Source organism: Misgurnus anguillicaudatus, chromosome 17 (assembly GCF_027580225.2).
Source record: "Misgurnus anguillicaudatus chromosome 17, ASM2758022v2, whole genome shotgun sequence".
In the NCBI taxonomy this organism is placed as follows: Eukaryota; Metazoa; Chordata; class Actinopteri; order Cypriniformes; family Cobitidae; genus Misgurnus; species Misgurnus anguillicaudatus.
The window spans coordinates 21645381-21667506 of NC_073353.2; the positions used below are offsets into that span (position 1 = coordinate 21645381).

At 37.6% G+C, this 22126-nt stretch overlaps 1 protein-coding gene across 3 annotated transcripts; it reads right to left on the reverse strand.

Moving 5' to 3' along the window:
• Positions 1-1952: 1952 nt before the first annotated feature.
• Positions 1953-17509, reverse strand: epc2 (enhancer of polycomb homolog 2 (Drosophila)). 3 transcript variants are annotated; one of them, XM_055215302.2, is made up of 14 exons: positions 17110-17509; positions 15619-15778; positions 15267-15412; positions 14966-15172; positions 12363-12511; positions 12087-12216; positions 10441-10662; positions 10263-10346; positions 7617-7756; positions 5182-5486; positions 3273-3388; positions 2985-3127; positions 2544-2825; positions 1953-2406 (listed from the first exon to the last, which is right to left on the reverse strand). In XM_055215302.2, exons 1-14 carry the CDS (start codon positions 17260-17262, stop codon positions 2331-2333), a joined length of 2313 nt encoding a protein of 770 aa, XP_055071277.2. In that variant the 5' UTR covers positions 17263-17509; the 3' UTR covers positions 1953-2330. The 3 variants fall into 3 exon arrangements, with proteins under 3 accessions (XP_055071277.2, XP_055071276.2, XP_055071278.2); XM_055215301.2 differs by having other exon boundaries at positions 2544-2829; positions 2989-3127; positions 17110-17508; XM_055215303.2 differs by lacking the exon at positions 2544-2825 and having other exon boundaries at positions 2989-3127.
• Positions 17510-22126: the final 4617 nt, after the last annotated feature.

A 22126-nucleotide genomic window follows, 5' to 3' on the forward strand; every position in this document is an offset into this window, starting at 1 on the left:
CCTAATTTTTTCAAAATGTTGTGTGTGTTTGTGGACAGTATCTTTTCTGGTTTGATCTCTTAAAATACTTAATACACAACAAATACACATTTGTTGTGTTTCAGGGGATGATGGTCAGCAGTGAAAAATATATATACAGTACTGTGCAAAAGTCTAAGGCCACCATGTCAGAATTAGATTTGTTGTTTATGCAATGTTATAGTGATCATATATAATTGTTTCTCAGTCTCTTTATTAGAATACATCCAGAAAATACAGGAAATTAGTATATAGTATTAAAAACTGTATAAAAATGTAAACTGATGTGTCAAGTTTTTAGGGTAAACTCCCCTTCCACTTGAGCAATAGCAGGAAACTGCAGGATCTCTTAAACCTAAATGAAAATCCTAATTTCTAATTCTAAAAAACGCTCAAGATGTGTTTAGTGCCAAGAGAGGTAAACATCGACGATGCCTAAAGAATACATTAAATTTGAACAATTTTATTTTTTGTACATATTTTTTGTTTGTATCTTAATAAAATAGATGGAAAAATAAATATGGATGGACATTAAAACTTCTAAAACAACAAGTCTGGTGGTGGTGGCCTAAGACTTTTGCACAGTACTGTCTATACAGTCTTGAGTGTTCGCTGCTAAAAAAGCATTTTATTTTATTATTATTTTTGCTTCATCTGACCATAGAACAGTTGAAAAGTATATGACACTGCTGTAACTTTAAACAGGATGGGTTATATGGTCAGATGAAACAAAAAATTGCTTTTTTTTAGCAGCAAAAACTCAACATTAGTTTGGTGCACACAGGGGTAAAAAGTACCCCATGTGTACAATGAAATATACTGCTGTATTTTTAATGTTGTGAGCCTGTTTTTCTGCTGGAGGTCCTGGACATCTGTATCAGATACATGGCATCATGAATTCTCTGAAATACCAACAGATAAAAAATAAAAACCTGACTGTCCCTGTTAGAAATCATATAATGGGCCATGGTTGGATCTTCTTTCAGGGCAATGATCCAAAACTAACACAAAAATGAGTCACTGAGCACAAAATTTAGCTTCTGCCATGACAATCCCCAAACCTGAACACTAAAGAAAATGAGTGGGATGAACTGAAGAGAAGCAGCACCAACATGGAGCTGGAATCTGAAGGATCTGGAGAGATTCTGCATGAAGGAATGATCTCTGATCTCTTGTCAGGTGTTCTCCAAACTCATCAGGCATTATAGGTGATGACTCTTGGGAAAAGGAGGTTGCAAAAAGTATTGAATAAAGGGGTATGATTAATTGTGAGAAGTGTGTATTAGAGTAAATATTTCTCTCATAATGAGATTTTCCCCCCATTTTAAAATTATAATTCTCCAGTGAAAGGTTGGATTTTTTGTAGATTTTTTTAATAAAAGATAAAAAGTATTAATGATCCAGGGTTAAAACATGCAAAAAGTACAATGAAATAAAACTCAGCATGCATGTTTGAGATATTGCTAATGAAAACTGCAATGAATTAGTCAAACCCACCACACACCGGCAGCTTCATTTGATTTAAAGGCCGATTTGAAATGGGTAAATTTATTTGAAGACACTGAATTGAGGATGTATTCATTTCAGCATTCATAAGCGAGATAAACTGACAGTATTTGATACCTGTAAACTTTGAGCTTATTTCCAATACAAGCTTGTAAAGCCTTCGACAGCTTGTGTTTCAAACCAACAGGCAACACTCACTAACAACACAAATGAGTGCAAGTCAGTATTTATACAAGCAAAAACCGATGTCAGATTAAATGTCTTCTGCTCAAGGATGCTCACGTAAATACATTCTAATGGAGCCCAGTAGTCTCCAAAAGTAGCATCAACAAGACGGGAAGATCTTCACTTTTGAAATGACAATTTCTTTATCTGTGCCGTCTCTCCCTTCATATAAAGAAAAAAGCACAAAGGTATGGCACACTAGCTATGTCTGCATTTTGTGGTCACAAAATTGGATTTATTTGTACGAGATACAAAAATGTAAACATTGCAAAATAAATAGTTAAAACAAGTGAGGCAGGACCTTTTTTCATGCTCATGATCCCAACATGAACTGATGCACTTGTCTTGCTTGCATTTTCAAGTGCAAAAGCATGATGACAAAAAAATCTGGAATTCAAGTAACAGAAATGACAGACTAATGATACAAATATACTATTTTACAAGGTAGTGATAATTCCCAATTTTACAAAATGTACACTTATAATATTGACAAATTTCTCTTAATATTTTGATATGCTGCTATTGGGTATAAGTCTGTGTCGAAGCACACAGTTCTCAGTCCTTAAGTGGTTTTGTGGGGGCTATGTGACCTCCATGGCCACTGTTGTCTCTGATAAGCCGTTGAGCGCCAGTCTTTCCGGTTCACGATTCTCCCCCCTGCAAAAACGAAAACACGGCTTTAAGTTATAAAGCATCATATGAACAAGCGCACAGTTTTAAGTACTTGGGCCTTTAACATCTAGTCCGATAAATGATCAAGCAAAAAGTATACACCAAACTATGAAGGCTCAGACCTGGCTATGCTGTCGATGGCACTGGTGGGGTTGACTTTTGAAACCCGGTCCAGACTGCTAGCGACGCTGGCCAGCTTTAAGGCCGAGGGGGCACAGGGGCGGGCGCTGTGGTGCGTGTGTGCCGGAGACACGGCACTCACGGTGCTCAGGTGACTGTGGCCGTGGGGAAGAGACTGGGGGACGGATAGCTGGGAACCGGATGCGCTCGACGTCCGTACTAAAGGACCCGAATCGCCGCTTCCTCCACTCTGTGCGGAGCGATTCAATTTGGCTTGTCTAAAGCTCCCTGCAGGATCAAATAATAAATCATACGCGCTTCCATTTCAAATGCAGCCTTTTCGCAAACAGCACAAGACTAAACTCATCAAACTGAAAATAATTCCATTTCAAATGAACATGATGAGCTTCTAATGCCTTCATACTATTTGTATCTGGTTACACTTGCCTGCAGTGGGAAGGACGCCATTCACACTAACAATCTGGGGTCTGTTTTCATTGTTGGAAGTGTTGACCACTGCAGAGGCAGCAAAGTGTGCACTGGCCGAGTCCAGAGTCTTAGAGATGCACTCAGAAGAGACGGTTTTCTGCAAAAGATAGTAAAGAGAAAATAAAGTAAAATAAATGATGTACTGTAAATTAAAATGTAAATGCATTAGAGAATGGGAGTGAGGTTTAGCTCCATGATGCCTGCCATTGTTTGTGTTAATAATGTGCAGGTCGTGTACTTACAGGTGGGTAGCTGTTGGCTTCTGGTGCTGTTAAGTTCTGTTCCCGTTGCTTTAACTGTTTGTGCATTTGAACCAGCTGCTGCTGATGGGAGTTAAACTGCTCTTCTGTGATCCCACCTGCAGGTGTAAGACAGACAAAATTTAAATGAATCTGAGTAAAATGAAAAAAAGGCTGAAGCTGTAATCTGTGCAGAGACAGTAAAACGGCACTCATTTTACACCACTAGGTGGCAGCAGAAGACCTTTTAACATTTTGATCTTCAAATATTAAAATACTTAAAAAAAATCAACTAATGGCATTTTGTGAAATTTACAGACATAAACATGAAAGACAAATATAGGGCACAAGAGTAGTTATTTTCCAATGCAATCATCTCACACAAGATCTGCGCAAATCTAGTAGAAACTCAGACATGCCAGAATGATTTTTACAGTTAGATTTTACTGCTTAATGCAACAACAATGCCATATTTATAGCACACTTTATCACCAGCAATAAATGCATCTGCGCTTATCTTATGCAGAGTTCAGACTGCACGATTTTAACTCGCCAACAGGTTTTGAGAAATCGACGACAAATGCCCAAAATCACAGGAAAATCGATGCTCGTGCACGGGAGTGACAATCACACCGTGTGAATGATCTGAGAGAATTGCCGACATGCTAGATATCTGGACCTGTCAGCCATTCAAAATCATGTCGTGTGACATGTGTTTTCACTAAAAATAACATCGTGATGACCTACAGTCATACTTTGTGCTCATTTCTGTGCGTTTCGGCAGTAAGTTTGGGTACCAAATGTAGTGGTAAATTAAGGTGACGTGTACTTTAGCCATTCAATTTGGATTTTTTTTGCTAACAACATAACTCCCATAATTTTTTGTTATTTACATTATATTATTTAGTTTTGGATGTTTACCATGCAGCCGCTTCACAGAAAGAAACATCTCAAAACTTGAATGTAAAATCTAATCAAAATTAAAATATCAAGGTGAATAATCGACAATTATGATTTGTCATAATCGCGCAGCCCCATTATAATGCATAATATAAAACAAAGCAAAACAACTTATTGCTCCTCATTGCTCTTTAATTTGTCCAATCTTACTGTTAACTCTTTCCCATTTTTTTAGCCAGCACCAGAATTTTTATGATTTTCCCAAAAGTTTAACTTTTCTTCTTTAACCTCCCAAGACCCGAGATTTCATCCAGCAATTTTGGGGTTAGGAAGAACCATTAAATATAATAACCAAATATTTTTCTTTGAACATGAGGCTGTGTAATTGTCCATGTTTGTGTACAACAGGTTCTAGTTAGACAAAATTAAGTATTATGGTGCAAAACGGCGAACAACAAAAAAATTTGATGTCCACGTATGTGGAAATCCAGGTCTTAGGAGGTTAAATATACAAACATTCAAATATATCAAATGGATGAACAGACCATCTGCTTTCAAACATAAAAAATATTTCATCCCATCTCAATTTGTTCTCTTTTTATCACCTCTCAAATATGGGTAAATTTCTTCAAAAATACTAAATTTGCAGAGATAATTGCATTTTTTTTAGAAATCAGATTCAGGACGATGATCAAAACACACACTTTACTGTTTTTAAAACCGTGGATGCTTAAAGGCATAGTTCAGCATCTGTCATCATTTGCTTACTCTCATGTTGTTACAAACCCGTATAAATGTATTTGTTCTGATGAACACACAGGAAGATATTTTGAGAAATTATTCCTTTAAGCGTTTAAACATTGGGTAACATGGATTGCCAAAAAATTCCTCATTGGCAGGGAAGCGTTTTCTCTTAATTGACGAGATAACTCATCAATGGTGGGGAAAGAGTTTAAAACATTGAGTTTTACACATTGTTTGGCTGCGATCCGATTCAAAACAGACAACTCACCTGACACACTGTTAGACAGAGGCACTGCTCCACTTTTCTCCACCTGCTGAGTCACTTTCTTCTCCTCACCCTTTGAGTTTTCCTGTACCGGTCGAGGCCGGAAAAACTTCCACCTGCTGGCCTGGATGTCACTCAAAAGCTGAGCTAGTGAGCACTGAGGGCTTGTTCTGGAGAAGGTGTGAGAGTCTGTGTTTGTGCGGATGGGAAGATCAGGTATACTAGAGTCAGACGAGGGATAAAACATGTCAGGGTCCAAGTGCCTGAGGGCCCGGTCTGTATCCGAGGACGTGCGATCTAAAACAACCCTGATGAAACAGAAGAAAAATTACTTTTAGAGAGGGTTGTGTGATGTATGAAGAAAACTTCCCTAAACCACTTTACTGTCTGAAAAGTTGATGTGCACCTTTAAATTAATATAACTCTGGCATTTTTTGAAAAGAAATTAATAAAAAAATGTAAATGTTTCACAAAAGCAATAATGTAAACATAAAGTCAAGTAGTTGGGATCCAGGTTAAAAATCACAAAAAATTTAGTTTGTGTCACAGTTTTAGTGGTTTTACCAACAACGGCCACTAGGTGTCAACGGTTTACTGCATACTCTTGTCACAAATGAATGAATTACCGTCACTGCATTATTATAACTGCTAAAACGTTTTGAAATATGAAAACTACATTCTGAGAGCTTTCCAGTGATATATAGTTTATCAAGATTTTTTAGGTTTAGTGTTATAAAAATGTAAAAACAAACTGGGCCTACATGTGGGCCCGTGACCTTTTAGAAATTGACTCTGCGTCATTTCTTTCCCAAAATGGTGATGAAATATGAAAACAACACTCTTAGAGCTTTCCAAACATATATAGTTTGACAAGGTTTTTTAAGGGTTTAGAACAGGGTATTAGTGCTATACATATGTAAAAACAAATTGGGTCTGCCTGTGGCCCCGTGACATTTTAGAAACTGACTTCCACTACGTCATAATTTTCTGAAAATTGTGATGAAATATACAAACTACACTGTATTTACACCAGCTGTGGTACAGGCTTCAAAGCGCAAGTGATTTCAATGTTAAGTCAATGTGAAGACGCCTTGACGCGCGTCTGGAGGTCTCGCAGTGCGAATGAGGCGTTTAGTGTGGCGCGGTAGACGCGTTTCCGCCTCATTCGCACGTCTAATTGGTGCAAATGGCGTGAATTGAGCATTGCCACACCAAACGCGCAAGTTGAGAAATGTGAACTTTGGCAAAAAAACGCGCTGCGTTAACCAATCAGGAGCTTGCTCTAGTAGTGACGGGATTACAGAAAGCGAGCAGAGTCGCAGAAGCCCCTCCCATGAAGCGAATTTCCACGTCTCGATGACTAGAATTTCACGCGCAAATGAAGCAGGTAAACTCAAACTGTTCAAGCGGCAAACTAGGAGCGGTAGAAGCGTTTTTGATGGATCAAACATGGCTGGTGTTAACCCACAGTAAGAGTTTTCCATCAATATACAGTTTGTCATGATTGGATAAGAATTCATATGCAAAACACTGAAGTAATTGTAAGCATCCCACTGGTGGGACAGAGACATTTAGCAGGATATAAATGTTTTGAGGCACATTCTTTTCATAAATGAATCAATTACTCTCCCTACATAATTTATTTTTATAAAACACTGTTGAAATATGTATTCCAGAGGCCTAGACCTTTTCAACAATATATAGTTTGTCATGATTCAATACACATTTACATCCAAAATATTAAAGTAAACCTAGGTGTTCATCTAGTCTAGAGGAACATGACAACTAAGTTAGTTCACCCAAAAATGAAATTCGTGTCATTATTTACTCTATAATATCAAACCTCTATAAATTTCTTTGTTCTTCTTAACACAAAGATATTTTGAGTAGTCTGTAACCAACCCATTTTTGAGCGCCATTGCCTTCCATAATATTTTTTCTACTATGGAAGTCAATGGTGCTCCTGTTTCCTGCTTGATTACAAATATCTTCCTTTGTGTTCATAAAAACAAAAACATTTTTACAGGTTTGTAACAACTTGAGTAAATGACAGAATTTTTATTTTTGGGGAAACTATTCCTTTAAGTTAACACAAGCAACACTAACCCTTTGAAAACCAGAAAGGGTCAAAATGACCAAAATTCAAAATGTAACTTTAATGAAAGTGTCACAAAAAAGTTTGACACATTATGAAAATGTGCTCATCATATCTTTAACAGAAATGCAACATGGTTATCTGATGCAACAACATTCATAACACTTTTGGTTCGAATTAGTCCATATACTTAGATACTGATAATATGTTTTTAATCAGGTGTAGCAAACAGGAAGGTAGAACAAACAGCACATACATCCTCATTAGTGACTGATTCTTGACTACAGGAAAAAACATTTTACAAAAGGGCACACGAGAAGCCGTAAACAAGGCAGTGACATACCTGCCGCCCCTGCCCATCCTCCTGCTTGTCACGGTGATACAGCGCCTGGGCACAGACAGAGCGGTGAGACAGTTCCTCTGCCAAAGCTGCTCCTGATCCATCTGCTGCCAGTGAGGGGAGCAGCTCTGCTCGGCCAATGGCTGAAGACACAAAACAAACATTTGATCATGACAATGACATTGCAGAGCTATGTGGCCAATGAAATTAGCAGCACATGTAATGGTGACAAAATCACAAATCATTTTAAGACCCATGTATTTGAAGGTTTGGCTTATCAATGTGACCTAAAAATACCAGGCAAACTTCACAAACCAAACAAATGGCAGAGGCATTAAGCAGTGGGCAGATGAATACAATAACTATTCTGCACCACAAGGAAATTCCACATGGATAGCGTAAAGGGCAAAATCATCAGAGACAAACTTATGGAAATGAGAGTGCTTCCTGACCATCTGCTGTATGTTGTAAAGGATTTCTCAAGCTAATGAAGAGTTTTGAACCCCATTAGATTCCCTGTGGCCAAAAGTCCATCACTTATTACACCCTCTTAAAGGAACGGTTCATGTAATTCCAGACGTGTATGACTTCCTTTCTTCAGCTAAACAAATAATTTTATATTTAAATGCCACCGCATCTCATAAGACATAAATTAACCCACTGAGTCATCTGGAGTACTTATGATGGATGTTTGTGCTTTCAGAGCAGTGCTATTTTGAACCCCATTTAAGATGATGTGATGGCATTTTTATTTGACCCTTTAACTGGCGCAGCCCTTTTTGAGAGGGGGGTGATGTACACCTTCAAATTAATATAACTGTGGCATTTTTTGGTGTATAAGACAAATTTTGATCTTGTTTTAAAGAAGATGTTTTTTTACGGAATGTGAAAATATTTTTTATAACAGTTTACATTTATTTGTAATAAATAAAAACATTTAATATTGTATTATTTTTAATAAATAAAATTATCAAAAAACTGTGGTATGTGTAGATTTGCTGTGAGGTTTGCTGCATACTCTTGTCACAAATGAATAAATTACAGTTACTGCATTATTATTACTGCTAAAAGGTTTTGGAGATATGAAAACTACATTCTTAGACCTTTTCAACAATATATAGTTTGTCGTGATAGATTAACATTTACATGAAAAATATTGAAGTAAACTTCGATGTCCCACTCATGATACAGTGTCAGTTAACGGGTTAAAATTATTTGTGTTATATACAGGAAGTAATATACATCTAGAGCAGCATGAGGATGAGTATATGAAATATCTCTTTAAATAATAGGGAAGTCATAAACATTAAGTATAAATTAAATAAAACACAGGCAATAAAATAAACCAGTGAAGTAATCTCTGTTAGACTGCTCACAACAGGCTATCTGAAGTCCTACAGTGGATATATTCCTTCACTGTTTAACATGTTAGTGCTTTAAATGAGTTTAGAGATAAAAGTTTTACAGTGTTCACCATATTTACAGTGGTACACAGCATGCAAAAACACTGTCAGGAGCTGTGTCTGTCCATTTTGTTATGTAAATTAGTAGGGGCGCACAGATATATCGGACGTGGATGCTTGCTATGCTTTTCAATGAATTACGGTGAAATGCCGCTACATCCAAAAGCCAGAGGGCGCTCTTGTGCAGAAACTCAATGTGCGCTGCAGACGAAGAACCATACACACGCAGCTATGTCACGCAGCTCCAGGAAATGGCTTAAGGATATATTTATATTGCTGTTCTTCAAACCATTTCAGGTATTTTCATTATAATAAGGAATATGTATAATAATTATGTTTGACGAGTGTTGCTTTTTCAAATGCATGTTATAAATGACTCAACATAACAAGGATTTCAGATCGATAAGGGCTTACTGATCAAAAGCCGTAGTACATGAAATAGCTGTGAATAATATCGGCTGTGTGATTCAGAATAGTTATCGCCCACATATTATGCGTGTATATCGGCATTTATCGGTGCACCCCTATAAATTACATAATTGTTCAAAAGTATCACAGCAAATTTTTTAAATCAACAAATTCGCTTGCTTGTATCACAATTCACATTTGTTCCCTGAACTTACTGCATTGCATGTTTAAACATAGATGCATACATACAACTGAGTTCATTACATATAAAATAAACAATAAAAATGATTCACAAAAACTAATGTAAGAACTAATGGAAATTGGAAACAGTGGCAAAAAAAACTTTTTAATGCTCAAGACCAATAAAAATATATGAATGAAATATCAACAAAAGGCTAAATAATAGAAATCACCCAGAGACGTAAAGTAAATATTAACTTAAAGAAAATAAAGATGAGGGGAGATGGTGAACATGGATCAAAGATGTGGCAAACAAGGCAAGAATTCAAGAATCTGTAGTCAACATAGTACATTTCTTTTATACAGTAAGGTTAGCTCAGTGTAGTAGTTGAAACACTTTAGCGATAATTTGAACTAAAGTAATTTACTTGTTATTTATTCTACTTATCATCAGAAATAATGGACTCTAAGGGGGCTCTGTTGTAATTGATACATTCTGTAAGTTTGCCTTAAGTTAAGTTTGAGGCACAAAAGCTGTTTGTTTATGTTGTTGCTGCTAAAACCATCTATATGTGCCAGGGTTAGATGGGAAACTTACAGCATTGTAACTGCAGCCAGCTTTCCGCCTGAAGGCAAAAACTCCGTCTGGATCGTTCTCTTCATCCGGCTCTGATGCTGGAGACTTTAGAAGAACACAAAAAAAAAAAATTTCAATAAAAATTCATTCAAAGCGTCTTATTTATGCGACAAATGCTGATGCAGAGTTGTATACTGACCAGTGGGTAATCTTCCTCTCCCGAGCTGTGGAAGTCATATTGTTTAATGTCCGCCTTGTTAATGATTGGTTGTCGCTCTAGTCGTCGCTCTGGTCGACCAGGCTGGCACATCATCTCAAGTTTGGGCCTCCTGTTATATTTCTTAATTGAGCGCACAAAGTCAAAGTGAGGGTCCGCCTTGACTGCAAAGGGGTGCAGGTGTTTGGGCCCAGATTTATGTGACTGAAGGAAAAAGAAAGTAGAAATTATTTGACATTTTATGTAATATAATGTAATATATAATAACCTGAGCACATTTGGTCTGTTACTCCCACAAAGATCTATGGTGTGCCACTGGAAAGGTGCTAATTAGGGTTGGGTATGGAGAACAGGTAAACTTTGTAAAAAAAGGCTGTAGTATTGCCAAATGCAATACATGTAGCAAAGATATTTCGTGTAAGGGAGGCAATACCTCTAATATGATGAAACATTTGCTTTAACGCAGTGTTAATCTGAAGGAGTGTACCGTGTTTAAATCTCCCAGCTGCGAGTCCTCCTACATTACAACAGATTCATCTCACACTGAGGTACAAAACACAGATTCATCTTCGAATTAAAACCGCATATTTCTTGCTAGACTGACATCTGTTTGTAAAGACAAGTTTATTTAAAATGATATCAATTTGCAAGGCTCTCAAGTGTGGACTATCCTCTCTATCGAGGTTACGGAGAGTCAGCAATTTTACGCGTGTTCGACTTCATGCGGCGCTGCAAGAACCGACAGACGGATGATGTCCACGTACCACGAGAGCGAGTTGAAAAATCAGACGTAGAGGTCTAAATTCGAATCGCTCTCGCGGTACTTTGATGTAATCAAACACCTTCTGCAACAACTCCTCTCTCCAAAAACGAAGAACCAGTCCGCGTCACCACCAGCGCTGCTAGTGATTGGCTTACGTGGGCTTTAGCTTCTCTTGACGGCATATATGCACGGGTACGTGTAAATGAACGCTTTTCTGAAAACTGACATGTGTGCACGATATTATTTTTGAAACCGGAGAGGTTGAAATGTCCGTTTATGAAAATAGCCGCCCACGTGTAAACTTAGCCTTAAACAGTTGAAACGCAAACAACAGAGTTATATGCTCGTGCTTTTTCTGTGTGAGAGGAGCATGAAAGTCGCGCATAAAGTATCCTCATAAACATGACAATTTATGGCATTACATATTTTAATAACACAAAAACCTTATTAAAAGTTTTAAAAAACTCTACCAGGATACATTTCGTTATGATGATATTAGTGCTGCCTGACGATTAGTCGCAGCTAATCGTTTGCAGAATAAAAGATTTTGTTGACATAATATATGTATGGGTGCCCTGTGTATAATAATTATGTGTATATAAATAAACACACATACATGTATAATAAAAAAAAAATTATAATAAATAATTCTTAATTATATGCGTGCGTGCGTGCGTGTGTATTTATACATAATTATTATACACAGTACAAGCACGTGTATTATGTAAACAAAAACTTGTATTCTGCAAACGATTAGTCGCGAGACAGCACTACATGATATAAAATGAATCCTATCGTGATATAAAATTTTGGTCATATCACCCACCCCTAATATATATATTACCCACCTGCTGTGTCTCTTTACCTTATTTTTGCTCTCTGTCTTATGCCGGTTGCCATTGGGTAGGGTAATGGGTGCGGTATAAATGGTTTTCTCTGCCAGGGGTGCAGTGACTTCATTTAGGATCTCCCCTGAGTAGTCTCCAATCTGATACCTAAATACACAAAGCACATATAGCACAGTTAGTACCACAGGTTAACTGAGTTTTATAAACACTCTTGTAGACTCAAGGTGCTTGTGGTGAGGGTGTTGTGTAAGCATAGTGAGAGTGAGGGAAGGTGTGTTTTTATGTATACACACCTTTTCTCAACCACCTCCAACGTCAGATGCAGCAGCTCTCGTTTACTCTTTTCTCTTTTCTTGATCATCTCCAGGATGCTCATGGTTCGGCTGAACTCTCTTCTTAGTTTCAGCATCTTCTCGTATGATGCCTCGTCATTCTTGCGATTCTAGGGACACAGATAAACATGGTTCCAGTCAAGTGTTCATTTTACATTTAACACGCACGTTTAATGAAATGAAAATGTGATCGATCTTTCTAGAGAATGTCGCAATTAAAAGACAAACATTCATCACGTGTTTCTACAACAAACACGTGAGGATTAAAGGGTGTTTCACACACGCTTTTCTCATAGTGGAATCGGTTTGTGCAGTCTAGGCGGTGCTGGCATTGCGGTGGCAGAGTGGACATTGTCATGGTTGCAGTCAGCCAGGTCATATTTGTATTTACTGAAACTACAAAGCACCACGAATACTGTGTGCATTTCATTTTCTCATAATGTGTTTAATGGTTTGCCTTCAGCATCACCTTTTACATCACATGCTCTTGATTTCTTGTTTATGTTTCTGTATGAGATTTTTGATGTCTTGTATAGCTCTGGGAATTAAATGACATTCCAAAAAAAAATTAAACTCAATCTTTTTAAGCTCAGTAAAATGCTCGATTGATTTTTAATAATATGTTAAATGATTGGTTATGCCCATGCGGCTGCCGCTCACAAAACATAAAAATATTTTTTATCTTAAGCGTTGCCTGCCATGAAGAGCTGTGCCGGCAGAAGCGGCATGAGCACTGCGCGGACAAGGCTCATACTGAAAATGAACTAGACACTTGCAGCTGCCGTGTCCCATCTGAAAGGCCCATAACAGACAAAATTCAACATTGCTGTACTGGGCTGGTCGGGATCTGCAATATTGTGCAAGACATTTTTATATAAACACTGCCAGGAAACAACATTGTTTGGATGCACTTGAAGAATCAGTTGATTACATTTGGGAACGTTCAGAGGTCCTCTGCTGTTGTTTGCACCTAAACCTCCACATAACAGTGTTTTCCATACATTCATTTGTAGAGGTCCACCACAAAATCAAAATTTACAACCACAAATAGATGTTTGCATCTCTCTTGCATAACAGGTTATGTACACATGCACTGCATTTTTGCAATTTTGCTCATGGCTCAGCATCCAAAAACGAACGACATGCCTGCATATTATGGCGCTTTTCCATTGCATAGTACCCCACGGTTTGGTTTGGGTTAGGTAGGATCAGCTCACATCACTTTGGCTTGGTTAGCTTTTCCATCGAGTTTAGAAACACTTCAAAGTGGGAGTGATTATAGATGTGTCATTACATTTGCACTGCCTAATGCTGACACATCATACAAGTGAGAGTGTCGTTGTACATTCCCATACATTCATTTATTTCTCAGTCTGCCACAAAATTCAAATTTACCATCACAAAGATGTTTGCACATCGCGTTTATCACTACCTCTGTCTCACATGACAGTTTCTGTACAAACAAACATGGCGTCAGTCGACGGCGCTCCGCTGAGCTTCATTTAAGTTGCATTTAAGCATATATGCGGACACTAATGTGCCGCCAGAAACTGTAAGTCTGGGAAAAAACTGATATGGTGTTCCTGATTCTCAACCTGTGGATGTTTTTCATTGCTAAAAGGGATTTTAGAAACTTTCAGCAAAGCACAAATGACAACAGGTTTACTTGAGACAGCGCACATATAGCGATGACGCTGGTAGTGACGATTCTCTCAGACCAATCAGTGATCTACAGTGTTTTCGCACCACAATTTGGTATCAGCTCGGGTCACTTGGACCAACAACCGAGGTGGTACTAAAAAAGTATCTACGTACTGCACCCAGTGGAAAAGCCCCCAAAAGTAAGCTGTCCCAAACCAAACCGTGGGGTACTATGCAACATAAAAAATACCTCTTTATACCTCAAGAACAAAAACTCTTGTGTTGACCCTCAGAGCAATGCTTAATGCCGAGTTCATACTGCACGTTTTAGCCCTGATTTTGACTCACCGACAAGTTTTGAGAAAATCGCAGATAAATGCCCGAAATCACATGCAAATCGATGCTCGTGCACGCGAGTGACAATCACACAGTGTGAATTATCAAAGACGCAATCTACAGGCCTACAGGCAATGAGAGAGCAACATACAGGACAGCTGGAAGTTTGTGGAGAAGTCTCACCAAACAGTTTCTCCTTCATAATCTTTATTTCTTTTTCTTCTTTCTGCTGCAAATGAGCATACATGCAATTTGTATGGTAAGCTTCTTATTTTAATAATAATCCCAGTCTCACGTGAGAATTCCGATCTGGCACGCATGACCTCGAATTGTTTCCTTCGCGTCACTTCACGCGTGCATTTGGTTGTGAGATGTAGTTTGCGGACCGGGACAAAGTTGTCTGCGATTCTTCTTACGGTAAAGTCATGCAGTGTGAAACCCCCTTTAGCTAATCCATCATGCAGTCTGAAATGCTACGACGCAGTGTGTAGTCACGCAGTATGAAAACATCTGTGACCCGACTAGTTTGAAAATCATGCAGTCTGAACTCGGCATAAAGGGATGGGCATATCAAAACACAAGCTCACCTTTCTCGTCTGCATCTTCTCCGTTCGACGCCTGAAGGCCACGTAAGCATCGTTGTTGGTGGAGCCGTCTCTCTTTTCCTGCTTGATCTGCGGAATGAGCGACGGACCCCGGCAGTTCTTCCTTTTCCTTACCCAGTAGTCATACACTGACTTCAACAGGTAGTCATCTTCATTTAATAGCAGCTTGGCCTCCTGAAGAGTGACCAACTGCAAAATAATAAACCGAGTTAGAAGAATGTGAGTAAATGCTTTACAAAATTTTTGATGTATTTTGAATGAAATATCATAAAATGGTTATTACCTGGTTGGTGCTGGCTTTCTCTAACCGGTCCATCATGATCTCAAACTGCATAGGTTTGAGCTCCATTTTCCGGTTGAGTCTGTTCAATAAAGTCTCGTCCTCTGAGTCCATGTCATAGTCAGGTAGCTCGTAATCCAGGCCGAGAGCTAGTGAAAATAAAAGACACGGGTTAGTGTGATATTCAAAATTACATAATTGTAGTTAAAGCAGTTCTGCATTAACAGCATCTTACAGCATATAAGGTAAATATTCAAAAGGGATATTTTTAATTGAAGCGCCCACACAAAACACATATATGAAAACACACACTAAGGTCTGGGACAGCTGTGGTATATAAAACAGAGTTACTCACGCTGGATATGGATGAGCTGTTTTGGGATGCGAAAATCTCCTTTATAAAGGCGATCGTAGTATGTGATGTTACTCTCGGCCTCGGGCACGGGGATAAACAGGCTCTCCTTTTTATCCCTGAACACCTGCTGGGCAGAGATGGCCCTCTGGAGATGATGTTCCTGAAACAGCGTGAAAGACAAACTAGATGAGTATAAACCCAATTCTTTATTGGGTGTAACAAGTGAAGCCAGCTAGTTTAGAAAATGATGCAGGTGGACACAAAAACCTCACAAACTTCCAGGAATGGAAACAGGGCTTAGGCAAGTATGACTTTTAATGCAGCTGAGAGCAGCAATGTGATGAAACTTTCTGCAATGGTTCACACATCTCGCAAGCATACCAATGAATACCAAGCTGCAGTATATTATCTTTGGTTTAATAAGCTGGTTAATGTGTACTGTTTAATAAGAGAAAGGTGAGCAGTTCATTACTAGTAGGGGGATGAAAAGAGCAAATTTAATCTGATGCAGATTTAATGTGTCATATGCAGCATACACGTTTTTCTTCAGTGGCAACACATAAGTGCTTTAATGACAGGAGCGATCCAATTTAAAAAGGGAAGTACTGTAAAAACATTTCAGCCAATGTCAAACTTCTGGTTACAACAACTAGTTATTGCACCTTATGCTATAATACTTCTATTACAGGAGAAACCCGTTTAACTCAAACAAATAACAATATCAAAATGGAGAAATAAAAAAATGCTAACTTACAAGTTGTCCATGTGTAGCTTAAGATGACAATATGACGTCAATGTTGACAATATCAGTTTAAATATGACAGCATTATGAGGAGATGGGTTACTTGAATAACTCATCATGGGTTACTTCAAAACAACTTTGGGGCAGTGTCATGATTTATGATAATAATACCACAGTAATTTTAATATTACTTATTACTAAATGATGATCATTGTCATGTACAATGGAGCTTGCATGGTCCTCCGTAAGAATACCATGGTATTATCATGGTACATTTAATGAACCAATGGAGTAAGTTACCGCTAGACTGGTTCGTACAGTAGGCTTTAAATAAAGACAACTGACGTATGTGCCCCTATACTGCACAAACTACACATCACAGCCTTTAATGAATTAACAGAGATTCAAGGGTAGCGAAATCATGCCGTTCAGCTCATGCACTCCGAACGGAACATATGGTACTCTCAAACGCATTTGCGCACAAACTCTGACGTCAATGCACACCCACCACCGGCAAAAACCTCACGCTAAGAACTTTCTCTACGCCACCAGTGTAAAACATTCCCTACGACCACGTAACTTTCGTACATTCTCTACGTAACCTAGACCCGCTCAGCGCCAATCACGGTTCCCCAGTAAGCGGAGAACATAACTACGCAAGAAACCTTGCGTAAGCGGAACGTGAATACCAACACACTCCTATGCACCTGAACCCCGTGAAAAACACGCATTTTAAATCGTTTACATACCGTCTCCTCTTCCTTTTCCATCCCGGTTGGCATTTGTGGGACCGCTCGGTTGATAGACACGCAGTCGGTGAGATCCGGGAGGTCTTTGTTACGGTAAATCGGCAGCGGTTTGGCGGCGTCTAGCGCTCGCGCGCGGAACGAGAGTTTACTCATTGTTTTCAGCGATCACAAATACACGAAACACGGAACATTCGGTATAAATACACACACGAGCCGACGGTTATCTCCGCGGCCGCGCTCACTGACGTCCCTTCGACCGAAATCCGCCGGTTAAAGGCATCTCTGAGCGAGTTTCGGTGCTTTTTCACGGGCTTTTTTTTCTCGTCTGGTGTGAAAACATGGCGGACATGATCCCGACAGCCCGCGCGACACTGCCAAAGAGCGTGAGCGGGAGCGCGCGTGTGTCGCGGCGCGCGCACCTCATACAACATACGTGCACGCGATATTACGACACACACGAGCGCGACTGAATACGCTTGTGCATCGGGGGAGATCTGTCATCTTGAACATGTTCAAATATGAATTATACATGTTCCAAAACAGCATTATGGCCTTAAGTTTGGACAGGTCAAAAAGCCGTGCAAAGTAGTACTTTAATATTTACTATAGTACATTTTAGTATTCCGTAGTTTATTAATTACTACACATTGCATAGGCCTATTCTGTAACGTTAGTATTCACTGTAGTATATTCTAATATTCAGTCGTAAGGTACAATAATAACAATAATTTAATGTGTGAAGTTATAAATAAGTTAACACTAGTGAATATAGTCATGTATTAGCTCACTTGGTGAAGCATTGTGTTAGCCGAGTGAAGGTCAAAGGTTCGATCCCACAGTACACACATACTGATGCAAATGCATACCTTGAATGCACTGTAAGTCACAAAGGCATCTGCCGAATGCATACATTTAAAATGCAACCCACAGTTAACTTGCTATTTTAAGTAACAATATAGATTCAAACCAACTTCTTGTTCTATTGCTTATGATTTTTTACTATTCATGAGACTTGATATTTCTGATTTTTCTGCATTTAACCAAAAGTACAAAGACATCACGAAACTTGTCAATTGTCGAGTTGAATTGGGGTGAGACTGATAAGGATGAAAGAAAAGTGCAAGTCGCTGACAAATGGCCTTATAACTCAGATTGTTGTTCCACTATCACATGTATGGCTTGCTTCAAACCATCTATCCTTTGTTGACAAAGCCTTGACTAATAAACCCTATTACATAAATATCAACAGGTACATGAAGGATTCTTGTCTGGAGAGGTTTGTTTTTCTGTGCCATGATAACATCCATCTAAAGTGCACTGGAACATTGTGTTGGTTGAAGATACTGCATCATTTTTCTGGTACTTCAATTGTATAGAGTGAGATGTTTTGTTTGTTTTGTGGTCCTTTGCTGGTTTCTGTTGGACATTTTGGTAGTTTTAATGAAGGCCCAGTCTTGGTATGCAGACTTTCACAGTTTACTTGTTTTTCGTTCACTTTCATCACACAGGTGTAATTCGTGGGACCTCTCCAACTTCCATAAGAATGGTTTGCTACATGTGGAGTGTGACTTGATTTTGGTGAGCTAACATAAACAAAAACCCAGTGCCATCAGATAAGACAGCGACAACTGCCAGACACCTTTTACAGGGCAGGAAGAATGACCAATCCTCTTTCCAGAAACAATGGCATAAGTGTATTGTATGAGAGTCTGTTTACCTTAGTAACTTTTAATATTGCAAAACTGATTTTTAAATGTTTAACAAATAAATCTTAAATAATGTCGTTTAATGAGAAATAAGGTCATCATCACTTTATTAGAAATGGAAAACATTCCCCTTAAGTTCAACGTAGTCCCAAATTGTACTATTCTTTGCACTTTAGTTTCCATAATTATATCCCTTACTGTTTTAATATCATTTTGTAGTGTTGTTATTCATTTATCTTTCATGAATATTAAAATTATAATTATTAAAACTCTATTTTGTTACGCCTCTGTCTTCCTCGTATTGATAACACAGTTAAAGGCTTTAAAAGTTATACAGAATCTCACAAAATCCTTCAGATAACTTAGATAACAAACTCCCTCCAATTTACATATTTTCTTATTTGTTGAATGATTTATTTGGATTAATATTATAGGTTAAGGTGAACTTCTTTATTGAAATTCTTTAAGGTAAAACGCTTGTCTGACACAAAAGCGCACACATATACACTCCAAATTTTATAGCTATGACTGAAATACCTTAAATTTACATGCGTTTGGAATACTCTTTTATCCAAACGGATTTACAGTGCATTCAAGATACAATTTTATCCGTGTGACCTGAGAAACAAACACGTCCTCTACGTTTTCTCTTTACCTTTTACTACAGACACAACTTACCAATGTTTCGGATACTGTGCTGAACTTAATGCAATGTTTCAACAACACATAAAGACATGTTAATAAAGACCAAAAACTAAGATCTAGTAATAAAATAGATCAATTGTGGATGGTCCTTAAGAAGGTCAAAATCCACAAGTACATCACTGTAAAAAATTTGCTGTAATTATGCAGCTGGTTGCCAGTAACTTACTGTAGAAGATAAAGACTGAAAATGTGTCATGTTCATTTAACTTTGAACAAACTGTTGCCAATAAATAACATAAATGTACAATCTACAGTAAGTTACTGCAGCTAGTTTCTACAGACATTTTTTACAGTGTAATTTAAAACCCCTTGCTGTCTCTGGAGATTATGGTTTGACAGGTGACAAATAAACGCTTTGTGCTGCATGCATATACATTGGTGCAGTGATTTCTGTGTTTTTTACCAAATGATTCTAGAGACAGGTTTTACCCAAATAGACTGGACACACAAAATCGGTTAAAATTCGCACACCACACTAAAATGTGTACAAAACTTGTTGCTAATGCACAGATATTTGATGCTTACAAACTTAATTTCATCTATTCGGTAATGTCCTGTGACTGCTAAATGTTAGCATCAATGTAATGTCTAGATGTAAATGTAAGGTTTTCAGCATAAAACTCAAATTACCTATCAGATAAAATTGAACAAAAAGTGCTGCGTCTCAGTGATTCATAGTTCAATAAAAGCAAAATGTGACACATAAAAAAAAATGTAAGCCCTTGAAACAGTTTTGCAGTTCTTATTTTTAAAACAGTCAAAAATAAAAACTCCTGAATCCCAAATAGGTACCCGTGTCATTTATCAAAATATCTTCATTTGTGTTCAACAGAAGAAAGAAACTCATAGAAGTTTAAAAAAACATGAGGGTGAAGACATTATGACGGAATTTTCATTTTTGGGTGAACTACCCCTTTATATGAGGACAAAAAATGACTTATATAATGAATAAATACATAAATAAATACATGTTGAAATACATAAATAAATGTAGAAATAAATGTAGTGGTGCAAAAATGATAAAAATTAAAAGTTGATACTTTTGAAAAAACAATATATTTATTTATTTATTTATGTCTGCATTTACAGTTTTTCTCAGTCGCTTTGGTGCATTTCTCACATCACTACCCACATCCGCACAACAGTTAGTTCAACCTCCACAACATTTAGTCATTTGTGCACATCATAGTAGCAGTTTCTCATTCTTTCGAACAAATTGCAAATGCTTTTGGACATGCATCAATTGCTTTCATACAATTCTCTGCTGTTTTATAACATTATCATTTGCTTATGTCATGTCAGTCAAAATTAACTATACTTGTGAATGCTGAATAATCATTCCATATAAATCTAATAGTACAAAAATGTTGCACTAGTTGTCAAAATCATTTTTTATCTTTGTTTTTCTCGAAAATATCTCCTAAATTGAGCATTTTCTGAAAATATGTGGCTAGACAAAGAGGAATGTCTGGATGTACAAGAATGATTATGTATGTTGTATGTTCAGTTTCAATATGTACTGCAATATTGTTTACAGTTGTGGACAGCTCTACCCAAAGGGAGTTTATGTTTGTTGTAAAGAAGGGTGTATTTTTTTCTTTTGCACAATGTTGTGAACAAATTAGAATTGCAAAGAGCATATGCAGTAAAAATGTGAAACAAACATACCGTATTCAGTGTCTTGTACTCAGTTACCTCACTAAATACAGTAAGGTGTAACTTTACTGTATTTTCAAATAGCTGTGCAATAGTATACAGTGCTGTCTTGAGCATTTTCAGGTAGTGTCACCAAGATTTGACTTTTTTGCATTGGAAAACATTTATAAAGTAAACTGTCATAACAAAAACATGGTTAAGCCATTTGACTATCTTGTTCATAAACAATGGTGTCAGGACTTTTCATTTTGATGAAACTGACACTTTCATTGACATGAATACTTGCTTTTGAGGAATGACCTATCAATTTTGAGCAAGTGACACGCTTTTGTAGATTAACAACTAGGTTTTGCAGTTTGTACTAATTGTTTTGAGAACTGCATTAACTGTTGTGCAAATGCAAATAGCGATGTGAGAAATGCACCAAAGCGACTGAGAAAAACTGCAATTAATTACTTATTTATGCATTTATTCATTTCTGTATTTCTACATTTATTCCTGCATTTATTTATTTATGTATTTATTTATTTATATACACTTAAGTCATTTTTCGTCCTCCATACCTTTAGGATAACCTTAGAAAATGAATGAACACATAGAGGATAAGGTCCAAAGCTGACATCTAGTGGTGTGTTTAAGCAAAACAGTTGCGAGCCAAATGGCAGTATCTGCCAGACTGAAAAGTGCTGGATTTACATCAAATTTGGAAAAACAAAAAGTTAATGACACTACAGTAAGAAAGATTAATGTACAGTATTACAATTGTTTCAACAATAATAAAGGTCTACACCATTGCTTATAAAACAGACTCCCTTACATTATTAATCATTGTATAGAAATAACTGGGCACTGGGCAGACCTTTTAAAATCCAATAAAAACAGAATTTAAGGAACATGCATATAAGTGTACAAATGTCTTAAATAATCCTGTCCATGGGCAGACTCCACAC